Genomic DNA, 15,928 nt, shown 5'->3' on the forward strand with positions numbered 1-15,928 from the left:
GATATGATACACACCATACACATACATTGAAACGTGCTGGCATGCACATGTATGCATATCATGTAGCCACCACCTCCATAGGCACATGCACCGTACCTCACGCAAACACAGACATGCATATGTGCATGCACACACATGCATTGTAATGTCCCCATTTTCATGAGGATCAGTTCACAGAGGGGTTTGGCCTATTACTTGACCCTCATAGGCCAAGGAGTTGATAAGAGGGGCGCTTGGGTAGTTGCTTGTGGCTTCACATTTTATTTTTATATGATTTTTTGTGAGATAATGAATTGTCACGTATGATGTCACGTGTGTTGTTAATTGCACTTTATATTTTAATGATATTTTAATATTATCTAAAGTGCAATTAAATATTATTTTATAAAAGAGAATCTTCTAGAAGGAGGCCGACCCATGTGAGGAAAAGAATAAATAGAGGGTGAGGCTCATTATTTTGGCATCAAATGTTTTGACACCTTCTTTGTTTGATAGCTTGTGGAGCCAAGGGTTTCTGTAGTTAATCTTCAGCCATTGGGAATGGAAACTCTTAATTGGTAATGCAATTTTGAGGTTGTGAAAGATCTTCTGAATTATCGCTGGTTGTGAGCTCTACCTCAAAAATTCAATTTGGAGCTTATTGTGTTTTGCATCAACATTCATGGAGGTCGAATTGGGAGAATGCTTCAGCTATAGGGTTAATTGACATCCATGTTTGTAATGTCCCTACTTTAGCAATTGACCAAGTGTATGTGTGTTAGCCTAGCTCTACATGGTCCCGAGGGCTAACGAAAGGTTTAAGGGATCCTGGAGTGTTTTGGCCTAGTCATTTCTAGTTTGGGCTAAAATGGAGTTGATTTACTTAGTTTCAGGCATACTTACTATTTTTAGTAAGTCAGCAGGACCCAACGGAGGCTAGCTTTGGTGATTGGATTCGATACTCCTTGACGAGAGCTTTCTGACGAGCTATCACTCGCGCTATTCGGAGCCCGATTGCGAATATATTTTAATGCCTGAAGTGTTATTAAAGTAACATTTAATTTAATTGTAAAATATTAAAGTGTTACTTTAATATTTATTTTATGGGGATGTGTGCAAATCAAAGGGGCACCCAAGGGAGACATAAGTGAATATTTTAATATGTTTAATATTGCACATCTTTTATCCCACATTGCTCAAGTGAGTTGGGTCGACCCTTGGAGAAAGAATAAAAGGAAGCTTTTGTGGCTTCATTCAACATGTTGAATATGAGAAGAAATTGATGTGTGAGCTGTAGATCCGTTCTTGGCATTAGAGGACGTCTATCCTCTCTTGTGACATTCTAGACGTCATTCCCTTGGGGTTTGGCCTTTGGAATCCATTGCTATCAGCTTCATTAACAGGCAGATTGGGTGCATCTCCAGCTACAGGCAGATTTGGTGTTTTGCTCATACCTTCTTCACTTCTTGACCAATGCTTATGCCATTCTGAAGGGATGATTTTATGAAGATATTGGACTGATTGAAGACTAATTAATACTGTAGCAGCACTGTAGTGCAGCACTATTCACGTTACTGTAGCACGACACTATTCACGCTACTGTACCGCAACACTATTCACGTTACTGTAGCACAGCACTATTTATGTTACTGTAGCAGCAAGATGGGAAGTCATTGTTGGAACATTATGTCAAAAATGCTGGAGTATTTAGTGAGTTGAAAAATCTGCTATGTATTTGACTTTATTAATTCTGGAAATAATATCATATCAGCAGTAGTTCAATCTTCATGTTGCATATTATTGTAATTTCCTTCTAGTTCATGTTATGTGATTTTAAACCTATGCAAAGACTTAAAAACAAACAAACATTTCATTTCCGAAGCCATAAGAGGTTTAAACATTAAACGGAGAAATAAGGAGTTGGATGCAAACTGTTTGACTAAATTCCTATCAGCAGTTGGTTTAGTTTTTTGGCATTCTAGGGTGTCCATTACAATGTTATCACTGCACTCCAAGGGAAGATAGGCAATCATCTTGGAGGTGATTTGGTGGTGTTTAGGGGTGTTTGAAGGCACATTCTGAGGTCATTTCCAGGTCTTCTTTGAAGGTCGGTCAGACCTACTTATCCTCACATTGACTCATTACTCATTGCTGGTTGCTCAGAATTTTGTGGGCACTTGATCACTCAACTCGGCTGACCTTGGCAATCATTCCATCAATCATTTGGAGGGGAGGAAGGGTTGCAATTATTTATTATTACATCTGCAACTTAGGGCATTGGGCGGCCAGCTCCTAGTGGGGTGATTTCATGCTTGGAGCCTTCAAAAAAATGTTGTGACAACTCATGCATGATCGCTGGGGTTCACTCTTCCATTTGGCATCATTAAATCAGGTTCTTGATCAGCATTTGCTAATGTAATGTCTAATTCTGTGAGGACTAGTCTGCAGAAATTGGAAGTCAGCCATTAGAGTTCTTCAATAACATCTTGTACCTGTATCAATAATAGTTATTGTTTATTTATGAAGTCTGAAATAAGATAAGAAATTAGTTGCAGCAGTATACTTCAGACTCATTATTTCTGAAGTTTGCATGCCAAGTGTTTGTGAAAATGTCTCTTGGCTGTAGGTACACATTTATCATTTGGAAATTCATCTATATGCATTTGAAAAATCAAAAGAATCATCAATGCATTGAGTTATAATTTAGATATCATAGAAATCATTTGCAAATGCATTTCTTGTGTATCGGTGTCAATAACACGCAAAGTTATGCATAGCCTTTCTTTTGTCAATAACACACAAGGTTATCAGATTAAAATTCAGACCAACAAGCTAAACGTTTGTATGTAAACTGTTTGACAATATTCCTTGTGAAATTACATCAACTTGGACAAGGGATATTACATGCATGCATACAAATCTACACACATGCACGCGCACACACATGCATACAAACCTGTACACCAAGAAGATCGAGAATAGTCACACCTACACCTACATGCATACACATAAACCTACATATGTACACACACATAAGCATTACACCCCCATACAGATGGACACACAGATCTGCATACTCCAATCCCACACTCTTATGTACCACACACCGATGCACACCCACAGACAGAGACATGTCATAAGCAAATTAACAAATAGGTGCACACCCAAGTTTCCATGCATAAGCATGCACTTACACATGCATGTACACGTTTACACATAAATAGAGGCACATAACATAGACACACACACATTCACACATGCACACACTAATACATGCATACATGCCACATTGTACATACAAACATATCTACACACCCACACACAGACGAGAGACAAATTGACACACACACATGCACATCCAAAATGCACATTTATAAATCCATGTGCTTACACATGCATGCACACACGCTTGCACTGGAATAGAGACACATACACACATAGATCCACTCACACATGCACACATGCTGCGTACAAACGCATGTATAAATATGCATGTCAAAAGACATGCACTGAAGATTGAAGAGGAAAACATCATTGGAATTCCTGTTTCTTTCATTAGTGAAAACTATATAGAGACAAATTAGAGCCCAAGTTGGTCAGTGTGAACTAGGGGTAATCTTTCTAGCTGGGGACAAAAGCTGATACATGGGCTTGAACTTGCAATGCTATTTCTGTAAACTTGTCTTGCTGATAGTTATGTACCATGCTATTTCCAAATGTGAGATCCTGTTCAGTACTTCAAGATGACAATGAAGTATAAATAAATCATTTAAGAGAAATCCTCTTCTAGTGGGTTCATGCAGACCATTCATGATCAGCTTGTCCAGTGCTACATGTACTGGTTGTATTATATCCATCTGCTCATGTGGTATATTGGATTCTGTAAATTTTCATTTTCAAAGTTTCTTCCTAAATAGGAAATGAGATGTGTTCTTTATTCATCGTTGCTTTTATAGTTTTAAATGTGAAATAACCTGAATTCCTATCATTGTGCTTATCAGATGCTTTACTTAATGTGCAATACCAAGTCACCTCATACCTACGTGTAGGCTTTTACAAGTCTTATGCTTGATGTATAACTTTTATCTTGCTGTATTTTTTTTATCATTGCTTGATATGTTCTTTCAGTTAGTTACTAGCTAATATTAGGGTTTGGAATCTAGCAGATAAAGATTTTATTCCTTCAATTAATATTATTTCTTATATATATGTTTATTTATTAATATTTTAATCTCCTGATTATGTTGGACAGATTCGCCAAATCAAAATAACAACTAGGTATGAATCTCTGTATTTTCTCCACAGCATGTTTCTTATATAAGATAATTAAGAAATGATAAAAATATTAAGTTAATATTCTGCTCTTTTATCCCTGGGTTAATCATTTTTTAACCGAATAGTCTTAATATAATATCTATGGCAACTTTTTTTAGAGAGAAAACTTGTGTATCTTTTAATAAGCATTTTGCAATGTGGTTCATTTCAACACTTAGATAATTAAAGACACTATTTCTTGTGTTTGACATCTTTTTAACTTGAATACACTTTTATTTTCAAGACAAAATTCAGTAGATTTCTCCCATTTTTTTAGTAGCATATAGAAGATCATATTCATATATAATGCTTAAAAAATGCAGTGCATATGTGCAATTTGTTATTTAGGCTGAAGAATAAGGTTCAGTTATCTAATGATATTGAAGAAAATAATAGTTTATAAATCAGCTTTCTTGGGATGGTCTTTGATCGGTACTTCATAGAGCGTACAGTCATCTCCAAAATAGTCTCTCAGAATCATTTTTTTTTTAAAAGAAGTGAAAAATCTTTACCACACATTTTTTGAGGGACTACATGTTCACTTGTTTAGGTTGCTTATTAAACAACTGTTTTGATTACTCATATTCCCGATTTGTAATTTGGTATCATAACTGGAAAATCTATGGTACAAATCTAAAACTAAAACTAAAACTAAAATCCAAGATCTGGATCTCTGTAATTGAATTCTGAATTTCTGAAAGATACCTGGTCTAATATGAAAATTAGATATAACAACTCAAGCAGAACCTTTTTCTAATACAAAATCAATGTTTCAGGCAATATAGAATTTAAGTATGCTACTGAATCGGTCCGCTCTCATGCTTTACATCTGTTTCATTGCAAATAAAGGTCCTCAATGCATTGGCCAAGCCAGTTTTTGCCCATTCCCTTTACCTTGAGAGTATCTTCTCTTACCTTTTATGTTCACATTCTAGAGTCCTTGAGTGACTCAATCTTGGGCCAGTAGAGGTATCTAGTATCTATATTTGGAATTTTGCCCCTCCAAGATGATCAAGTTCTTGGGTCCCATTGTTATTGATGTCGATGGTATCCTTTTTTGACAAATGCATCTGTAGTACTTCTTTGAAAAAAAAGAGTTACATCAATGTAGTAACAATGTTACAAGGAAAATATCTCTATGAAAAAGGTTAAAAAGATTAAAAAATCTTAAAAAGCTAGCATTAGAGCTTTTTTCTTAAGAGGCATTCATCTTTACAAAAACACTTGAGTTGGGATTTGAATATCAAAGCAAATTCTCGGAGTAAATTTGGATGTTTTTTGTAATTTCGTAAAATTGATATATTTGAATTGTTACAAATGTTAGCATGAAATATAGAACCCTTACATTTTCTAATCTCCCAAATCCTGAAATGGGCAAAGTGAGAGCATATGGTGATTGAGATGCTAACTTACTAGTGGCAAGCCAGATAGTGCTACAATGTATGCAATGTGGAAAATTTAGCCAATCAACCATGTCTTGGAAGCATAGCCATCCAATCTAAATAGCATAGATCATTAACAATTGATTGATTTTGCAACAAAATACTCTTCTAAATCAAATCTACGAATTTTAACAATTGTAATAGACATTTCGTCAAATAGTTGGAAAACAAACTGAAAGCACAATAAATAATTACCTGGATTAAGCGATCAGCTGTAGGAACAAAACCAAATGATATGGCTGATTTAAATTTTGTCGAAAAAATTTCAACGCTCGTATAAAATGTAACTTTGTTGATAAATGAAAAAACTCAATAAATATTCCAATATAATGAAGATAAACAACAAATACATCATGTTCTGTATGGACTCCTATAGCAATAGAAATGATAACCAATTTTGAATCATACCAATAAACTCACCTTCTAAATACTTTGGAGCCAATAATGATTTGCATATATATTAGCAAGGCTGCAATCCGTCTAAGGAGAGGTATGGTTGGTTTAAGCTAATTAAAAGACACATTATTATTTATTGCTGCTCCCAAAATGAATGCTAGATGGCCAATCTGTAAGAAAGGGGTTTTAGGAACAAACAATGGATTTATTTTCCTCAAGTCAGCTCCATCTTAATGAATTATAATCAGTTATTTGCTATTTTTAACCTCCAAGAAGAAATCTCTCGAATTTCTTTTTCTTTTGATTTTAATATTTTAATTTGTTCCCTTGTCCTAGTGGCACTTTTGGCATCACTTTTAACATCACTTTGATATACTTTATAATTTAAAAATAAAATATAAGTTGTTTTTCATTATTTTAAAGTTATTTTTTAGGCAACTTAAATTAAATTATTAAATTATTTCCTTAGTGTTGTGAGGTATTCACATCACTCCATTGCAAATGGGGACCCCCACTTTTTGCTTTCTAGGGTTAGCTCTTTTAGTTTTGTTGTTGGTCGTTTTAGTGTCTTAGCCTTTGCATTGAAGGGATTGAGTTTCTCAAAGGTCATCAAGCCAGGTGGATCTCCTCAAGGTGGAGTGAAAGAGGTCAAGTCAGTTGAGTGATTTGGGGTTATTTAGATTATTCCTAGGGTTTTTTGTGTACTATCTGGTCAAGCTTCAAGTTGCTAAATCAAACCTTGGTTGAATCCATAGTGTCCTCCTAAGTCCAGTCCCTTACATCAATGTCATAGAGAACTCACCTTAAAAGTCTGGAATGTCATCCTGATCCTGAAATGTCCTGAAATTTGACGAAGTTTTTGAAATTTGTAGGATCCTCCAAAAACTAGATTTTTCTTTATAACTCCTGGAGCTCCGAAACCACTCTCAAACATCTTGACATGATACAAATGAACTTCAAGAATTAAGACATGAGCAAACTTCACAATTTGAAGGGTATAAGCGAAGTTCAAGGAAATGCAGAAGATTAAGGCGAGGAGAAACTTAATGAACACCAAGGATGGAATACACTTAACGAGCTCCTCTCTAAGAGCCAAAATCAACTTCAAGTGCTCCTTCATTAAGGCGAATTCCTCTAGATCTTCTTATCAAACCTGCAAAACACATAAAATCAAGAGATATATCAAGCTAAGAAGAACTATCAAAGTTATATATTATGTATTTGATATCATGTTTGTTTTGTTTTGCAGATGGGAGAGGATGGTGATTGCAAAGCAAAAAGGAGGAAAATTGTGAGATCTACACCACCGTACAAGAAGAGAAACTTCATGCCCAAGAGAAATTTCAACCTTCACCACACCATTGATACATGAAGAGATCAAAGGAGTGCGAAAGAGAAGTTATACAAACTCAAAAGCAAGCAAGCAAAGATTCAGCTACATCAATAACTCTCATCACAACTACTTTGAGCGAGCTAGATAATGTTGAGTATCAAGAGATATTCCTTCATGATGAATCAACTCAAGTCTACAAAGTGCAAGAGTGAAGTGGCATCCTAGATGGCGTTCCAGTCATCATTCCTCCAGTCAATGAAGTCCACATCAATGCATCCAAGTTCAATGAATCAAGTTCACCAGTGATGGCACAAACTCCGAGGCACTTACCCCTGATATCTATTGGTCCACACTCATGGAATGTAATTTTCTCATTGGCTATGGAGAAGTTTGTTGTAACAAACCCTAATTAGGGTTTTTATTGTAAAATCCTGGCCATTGATGGAGAATCAATCCTGGCCATTTGTTGTAAAAGAGCTCTCTATAAAAGGCTCAAGCTCTTCATTTGTAAAGGTTAATAGCTGATAGTGAGTTAATAGTCAGTAGATAGTCTTAAGAGAATAGAATAGAAGTTAAAGTAGAGTAGGAAGAAATTGTTGCCTAAGTTGTAAATGAACTCCATTTTCATTAAAGTTATGGTAAAGTGTGTTGTTTCTTTACAATGTGCATGGTTTCTTGTTGGACCTTCATGTTAGATAGTAAATAATTAGATTGAATGGAAGAAGTTGTTGAATGTTTCATGTGGAATCTGCCCAATCCATACCACTAGCCACTTGCTGCTTGTACCTGCGCCTTGTGTGGTCAATTGGAATGATATGAGCTTAACTTTGAATCGTTCTACATTCATTGCTTATGCATTAACTTGAATGGTAATCGATGTTTGATGGTATTGATTCAAACATCCTTGAAACGTCCTTAGAAGATTGCACCGAGCTTGTGTCAAATTGTTCAGTTTGATGGTGAGACCTCGCTTAGTAGGATTCCATCTAGCCTGTTGTCCTCATTTTTGTTTCGAAAAATGAAGGACCACTACGGTGAAATTTTTGTGAAAAAATGAAAATTTTTACTCTATGGCATGCTTCCTGAGGTAGAATTTCGACTAATCCTTGGACTGGCTTAATCCTCAGTTCATTCTCGAACTACGTTTCGAATCTCGTCCAATTCTGGGTTCGTTTGCTATGCCTTTCCTTCAATTTCGGGTTTTAAAAACCCCGACTGCAGGTGGAGAATTTTCTTCAAACTGCAAGTTTTAATGATATTCATTGTTATGGTCTTTGTAGAGGAATTTTTGATCAATTACATGTGCACTTTTATTTTAAATATGTCACTTGTAATTTATTTTTAGTTTCCCCTTTAATGTTTTTATCTTTTTATTGTTTTTTGGTCATTTTTAGTTAAAATAGGGATTTTTTGGCTCAACTGCAAGTAAACTTGCAGTTTGTTCAAAAAACCCCTACTTTAATGGTTTTCACATGTAATAGGGATTTTAAATCCCCATTACATATGTGCAAGTGTTAATAACTTGTTGTAGGGATTTTATTTCCCTTTTACAAGTATTTTAAACTTGTAGTTTGCTCCAAAAAACCCGATTTTGCCTTGCAAATGCATTTTTGACAATTTTAAACTTGTCATTTGTCCAAAAAAACCCGATTTTGGCTTGATAAGTGAAAAAGTGAAAAATCAAACTTGCTATTTGTCTTAAAAAACCCGATTTTGGCATGTAAATTAAAAAAGTGAAAATAAAACTTGTTATTTTCTCTCTAAAACCCGATTTGCTTCATTTTGGGTAAATCGAACTTGTCATATGTCTCCCAAAACCCGATTTACATGAAAAATCGATTTGTTGAAGATTTCAAAGCAATTTTTTGTGGAGATTTTTTAGGGAGGAAAGGCGTTTTTGCTTCTACCCTATTTTCATGCAATCATCAACATCTTTCATGCCAAATGGAGGTTATATTGACTGGTTTTTGGAGCTAAATCAGCAAAAACGTGGTTCTTTAAACCCACATTTTGGGCGTTTTTTACTTCATAAATTTGCACTCCTAAATCGTTTTGCCCTTTCCTACTTAGGCGTGGAGGGTGAGAGGATTTTCGCACCATTTGATGATGCCGTTGGAGTTTATAATGGTGGCCATTTCATTCCCTTTGGCCACGTGATTTCCTTTGGCCACGTTTTCTCCCTTTGGCAACATTTTCAATCATTTGGATCATTGCTTCTTCTTCTACCTTAGGCGTTTTGCTCTAATAAACTTGGATGCACACTCTCATTGGCATTTTGGTCCTCCAAGTTTAAGATTGCTGCTATATTTGGGGCATTTTGTTTACAAAAAACGTGATAAGGGTTTGACATTCCGGATTGCTCCTTTTCACCGGTTTTGCTTCTTCATTTCAAGAATTGTTGCATTATTGGAGAAGCATTTTGCATTTTTAAGAAAGGTATGTTCTCTTTCCTTTCTTCCCTTCATTTTATTATTTTCTTGTTTTCTTTATTTTTCGTTATTAGTTGCATTTTTGGCATGTGATGTTCTTCCCCTAAAAATTGGTTTTTGTGAAAGAAATCTTCCCCTTAATATGCAATTGTTGAATTGCATTGTTCTTCCCAAAATTCCCTCTTAACTTGTATTCGGGATTTTTAATCTCGATTACAAGTTCGCTGGAAATTCTTGTTCTTCCCCTATGGTTAGGGAATTTAATCATTTTTGGTTAAAATTCCAAGCTTGAAAAGTGTGAAATACCCCTCCCTTGCAAATTCGGGTTTTAAAAACCGGATTACATGTTGAAAAGTTCTTCCCATTTTCATGAAAATGACTTTCCCGGATATTCCCATTTCTATCCATTCATGTTCTCCATATCCGTACTTTCCATTTCCATCATTTCCCACAAGTCAAAATCTCATTTTTCGTCCGTTTCTCCATTTTCGAATTTACAAGTGTACTTGTATTCGGGTTTTAAAACCCCGATTGCATGTATGTCTTTTCCAACTTGTATACTTGCGAAAATTCTCCCAAGATCCGAAATTGGTCAAAGTCAAGATTTTCCCCATTTCTACATATCTCCCTCTTCCTCTCACAAAACCGTGAAATTCAGAAATCAAAGTTTTTCTCATTTGAAGAAGGAAGAATGATATTTACAGCTGACTATGATGTTGCCTTAACTCTTTTAAGTCTTCATCACAGCATTCCAGGTTCACAATCAATGTCAGATTTGTTGGCATCTCCAACTCCAAAGAAAATGAAATACAAATATGACAAATACCAAAATGAGGTTGCACCTTCCCAGGTTTCTTCTCCTTTGGATCGCATCAGGGAAATGGAAATAGGGCACGTTGATATGGCAGAATTCATCAACAGGGTAGAAGATCCACAGGATAACAACTTGCAGCGGCTGTTGGACAGCCATATCCATTATGCATCTTCTTTCCCAGTGGCTGCCCTAGAACTTGAGTTCGTTCTTGCATGCGCCCATCATTTTGACAGAGAGTCAAAAGTCATCAAAAATGATGATGGTGAAGCTATAATTCGTCTTGATGCGGATACAATCGAGAAGGTCTTCAAAATACCTCTTGCACCTGTTTATATGGAAATCACCAAAGAAAGTGCAACAGAGTATTATGTGAAAAGGGAAAAAGATTGCAAGCGACACATCAATAGGTGGATCCAAGAGCCACGTCCTTCCTTCTCAAGATGGGCAAAGTTGTACCGTTGTGATTTCAAGTGGGAGATAGGAGACACCATCACTCTTCTCAGCAGGATGTTGGGCCTTGAGCACTCCAATGTCTTTGAGCCATGGATGTATCAATTCATTATGTTCATACGACAGTCGCATCACATTTCATGGGGTGAAATCATCAGCGATGCTTTGTGCGAACAACTTGCAGGAGTTCCTACTACTATGACCTTCTTCATGAATTCTTATTTGGTATATTTAGCAGCGTCACTTAGACACTTTCTAGGTCTTTCTACCAAGGGTGATCGCTCGCTTATACCAGTTTGGGAATATTATGACCAGTTGCCATTGAAACCTAGCAGACTGCATTTCAGAAGAGTCCAAGATGCATTCTTTGGATATTTCATGTGTCAGTTTGACGTGGATCTCAGAAACAAAAGAGTATTAGATGAGGCATGGGTCAAGGTGTCTAAGTATGGGTGTTTATTCCTGCAATTTCCCACCTTCACCTATATGAGGATTGGATGCTATGATGGTCAGCCATACATGCTTCCAAGATACCCAACCGATAAGATAATTCTTATGGAGTTGGGAAGACAGATCATGGCTGTTCATACTTTTCAATCTGCTAGACACAAGGTTGGAATGGGGATCTCTAGCACAAACCCATTGAAAATTGGTCGATACTCCCTTGTCACATCTATGAAGGCTAAGGCCATGGAGGCTGAATTGCAGGAAATCAAGCTTAAGAGGTTCAAACCTAGAGCTGATTTTGATTATAGAGGTATGAAGGAGAAGATCAAAAAATCCTTTGTGCATGTTCATCGCATTGAAGACATCTGGGTAGATCTCCGCACGGAAGCTGAAGTTCTGAAGATGGATTACTGCAGGCTCACTGTTGAGCAAATTGTTGACTTGAACTTGGCGGATATCCCACAAGGGATGATCGATGACGGGCATATACTTGATCCTGAATACACTTCACGAAGGGTTGAGGAAGCTCCACTTCCTTTGATCCAATGGTCACACAAGGAGTGCGTCTCCATCCTTGACAGATTTCAGCCTATCTTGGCCAACACTAACGCATGGTTGAAAAGTAATGCTGTTAGACTTATCAAAATCAAGGTTGGTAAAGAAGATGATTCTACAGGGCCTCTTGGACGGAAGTCTGAGATTCAGATTGATAACAAGGAGGGTGCTTCATCTTCAGGCACAAGGATCAAGTTACGAGTTAGTCGTGCAGTAGTGCTTCCTCCTGAGGAGATGACTACTCGTGGGAAGGAGAAATCACGGTTCCATGTTCGGGTGATCGATCTGGATAATCCAGAAGAGGGGCAGCAATCTGACGACGTGCCTAAGTCTCCAGTTTCAGACTCGCCTCACGAGGTCATTCCTCCAGTTTCCATTGAGATGCCTCTTTCTCCTCCTAATTTGCTCATAGATGAGTCTCCTCAGAATGCAGTTCCCATTTCAGCATACGAGCCTTCTTCTGATCAACAACGAGAAAGTGTGTTGAAAGTTCCTGAAGATAATCCCACTTGCATTCAGTTATCAGAAATTGATACTTCCACTTCTGGTTTTGAAGAATTCATGAGGCAATCTTCATGTCCATTGGTAACTGAGCAAATCGTGGTCGCTATTCAAACAGATATTCCTCCCAGGGTGACCACGGTAATTCAAACAGAAATTGCTTCTCCTTTGCCTACGGCTGCTACTGGAAGTGAGTTGATGACTTTGCCTCCATGGCTTAGTTCTTTCACCCCGAAAGGGAAGAAGCAAGAGATCTCACCTGATGCCTTTGACTACCAGCAACTCAAACAGTCCAGATCCAAAGTTGCTAAGAAGGCAAAGACTATCTCTAGGGTAACTGTTGATAGCAACAAGATGAAAGTAGCTGAAATTGTGGAACCTATTGCAGATAAACCACTTGATGAAATGTCAGCTGCTGATTATAAGGTTACAAGGGTAGAATTGGGCAAGCAAACACATGAGGTCATTAAACATGATGCTCAGTTTTCTGTTGCTTCACTAGTGCAAAGGTGTGACGATCTTCTTGCAAAGAAAGACAAGCTAGAAGAAGAAAACCGACAGCTCATGGCAGCCATTCATAAAATCACAAAACCTGCTGCTGAAGGGAGTGACTCCATAGGTTCTTCTGGTTCTCAAGAATCGATTCGTGGAGTGGAAAGGGCTGCTCAGAAAGTACAAGCACTGGATTCCTGGGTTGATCAGCTTTATGATCAATGTGTACAAGTGGTAAAAGACATTTTTCAAATAATGTCTAAGTTGGAAACCATTGAGGAGAAACTGGATCAGACTTCTAACACTTTCAAAAAGAATCTGGAAAGTGTTGAGAAAAGTCTAGCAATCTGGCGTACCATGCCCCAACAACAGTTGAGTATTTTGCAGGAGCACGCCATCATCTCTTCCAGGGTCATGTACTTGGAATTTGAAGAACTCATGGAAAACAAGACCCTTGTTCTTAAATCCCTCATTGAGGAGATCAGTGATGCAAGGAGATTCTGGGATGAAGTCTATCGAGGTATTGTCTCACATTGTGAAAGGGCCTCTTGCAATATAGTAAGTCAGGATGGAGAGCTGATTCCAGAAGAAGAAGTTCTTGCTGATTTACAGATGAGGATTCATAATGAATGGAGGAGCGAACAATTCTCGGCAGCTTCAATTCAAGCATTGATGAAACACCAAGCCTTTTTGCATGAGATCCAGTCTATCCTGGATAAAGACAATTCCGCGCTCCTCCGCTGTCACGACACTATTGTGAAGACTATGGTTGTTGCTAAGAACACCCATGAACCGAATCCCGAGGAACTACAAGCGAGCATCTGGAAATTTCAAGGATTCGTGTCTTCATGAAATGCAACTTAAGTGTTTTTCAACACTTTTGTTGAATTTTCCCTCTTTTGTAATTTTTAGTTGTAATTTTGTTTTGACAAGTTACATGTAAAAGTATTTTTTGTAAAATGCAAGTTACACATTACTTGCACTTTTGTAATTACATGTAAGGCAACTACAAGTTGTGTCCGATTAGGACTGTAGTTGGAACAAGTCTTAGTTAGTTAGAGTAACTCTTAGTTAGTTAATGAAGTCTCAGTTATTTATTGAATGAGTCTTGGTGGTTGAGAGAATCTCTCAAGTTAGTTAGGATCCTCCCACCTTTTTCTCAAGGCTCCTCTTCTATAAATACTTGAGAGGTCCATTGTAAATATATCTTTTAAAAAGCAAGCAAAAACTCTGCCAAATTTACAGCAAGAAGTCTTTGAGCTTATGTATGTGGATTGAAAGTTTTTGAAGAATAATAAAGAAGGATTACTCAAGTTTTGAGTCTTTGAGCTACATGTTTGAGTTTGAATCTTTTATTTCTTCTATGCCAAGTGTTTCTAAAGGAGCTTAGTCCAATCTGATTTGAAGTCTTTGAGCTGCAAGTAGAGAAGATTAATTAAAATAGGAAAATCTCTAGAAGGAGCAGCAAGTCTTTGAGCTTGCGTCTATTCTTGAGGAAAAATTACTGTTTGATAAGAAATAGCAGCAAGTCTTTGAGCTTGCATTAGTTCTTGTCTTTGTGATAAAAGAATAAATTATTCCAGTCTTTGAGTTGTTGTCTTTTATTCGTTGTAAAATTTAGTATAGCAAAGGGTAGATAGGACTTCCAATAGTCAAGTCTTTGAGCTTGATATTGCTGTCTCGTCCCGAAGGAAGTGACGGAAGTCTTTGCGCTTTCAGGAAACTTCATTTCCTTTCTCTCATTTCACTTGCAAGTAGTTACTCTTGTTCATATTCAATCGCTATCCTTTTTTGTGAAGAGAAAAGGATATTGTCTTTCTTGAAGAAAGAAGAAAGATTGCTGTCCCATCCCATTTTATTTTCCAAGTTGTAGTTAGATAGGGGGAGCCTTCCCTTAATTAGGAGAGTTTTTACTCGTGTGCTGTGGTTGAAACCACAATTTTGTATATTTCCCCAAGTGTACAAAATTTTCAACCAACATAGCCATTCATTCATCTTCCTACATTCTTAAGATTAGAATAGGCTCTCTCAAACCTTACCTCTTTTGCTCTTTGTTATCTTCCAATTGAGTAGATAGGACCTAAGTTCTAGCAAATCAAGCATTCGAATGTAAGTCCCCTTGTGATTCCAGCATAATCACATCAACCAATGAGCTTATCCACACGTAGTGACCCTACATTCATGAACCTTGGAGTCTTCTCGAGTGATCCTCAAGCTAATCTTCATCATTCAAGACATTTTGTTCAAGAGAGGATAAGATACTTTTGGTTATTTTATTCTGTGTTCACATGTGCGTAAAAAACACATCAACACTTAGTACATTAAATTATTTCCTTAGTCTGAAAAGGGGGACAACATCTTAGTAATCAGAGATGTCTAAGCTGATTAAAGGCACATTATTATATATCGCTGTCCCCAAAATGAATTCTAGATGGGCAATCTTCAAGAAAGGGGTTTTTAGCCAACAAACAATGGATTCGTTTTCCTTAAGTCAGCTCCATCTTTTATAAATTATAAAATATAATCACTTGTTTGCCATTTTTAGCTTACAAGAAGATATCTCTAGAAATTTCTTTTTCTTTTGATTTTAATATTTTAATTTGTTCCCTCGTCTTAGTGGCACTTTTGGCATCACTTTTTAACATCAATTTGACATACTTTATAATTTAATAATAAAATATAAGTTGTTTTTTCATAATTTTAAAGTTTTTTTTGGATTGGAAATAGTTTACTTTATATATATATATAATTCATCTAAGATAATTACATATCAGTA

The 15,928-nt window shown here is 36.7% G+C and overlaps 1 protein-coding gene across 3 annotated transcripts in view; it reads left to right on the plus strand.

The window, feature by feature from the left end:
• The window catches only part of LOC131060499 (uncharacterized), a 107,910-nt gene that overhangs the window by 36,041 nt on the left and 55,941 nt on the right, over positions 1 to 15,928 (plus strand). For all 3 annotated transcript variants that reach the window (XR_009110372.2, XR_009110373.2, XM_057993742.2), the window contains exon 3: positions 4,232 to 4,257. Coding sequence is in view for 1 of the 3 variants with exons in the window: in XM_057993742.2 (XP_057849725.1) it covers positions 4,232 to 4,257 (26 nt within the window). In the remaining 2 variants the exon portion in view is untranslated. The remainder of the gene's footprint in view (positions 1 to 4,231; positions 4,258 to 15,928) is intronic.

The sequence above is a fragment of the Cryptomeria japonica genome, chromosome 5 (assembly GCF_030272615.1).
Source record: "Cryptomeria japonica chromosome 5, Sugi_1.0, whole genome shotgun sequence".
Taxonomy (NCBI): Eukaryota; Viridiplantae; Streptophyta; class Pinopsida; order Cupressales; family Cupressaceae; genus Cryptomeria; species Cryptomeria japonica.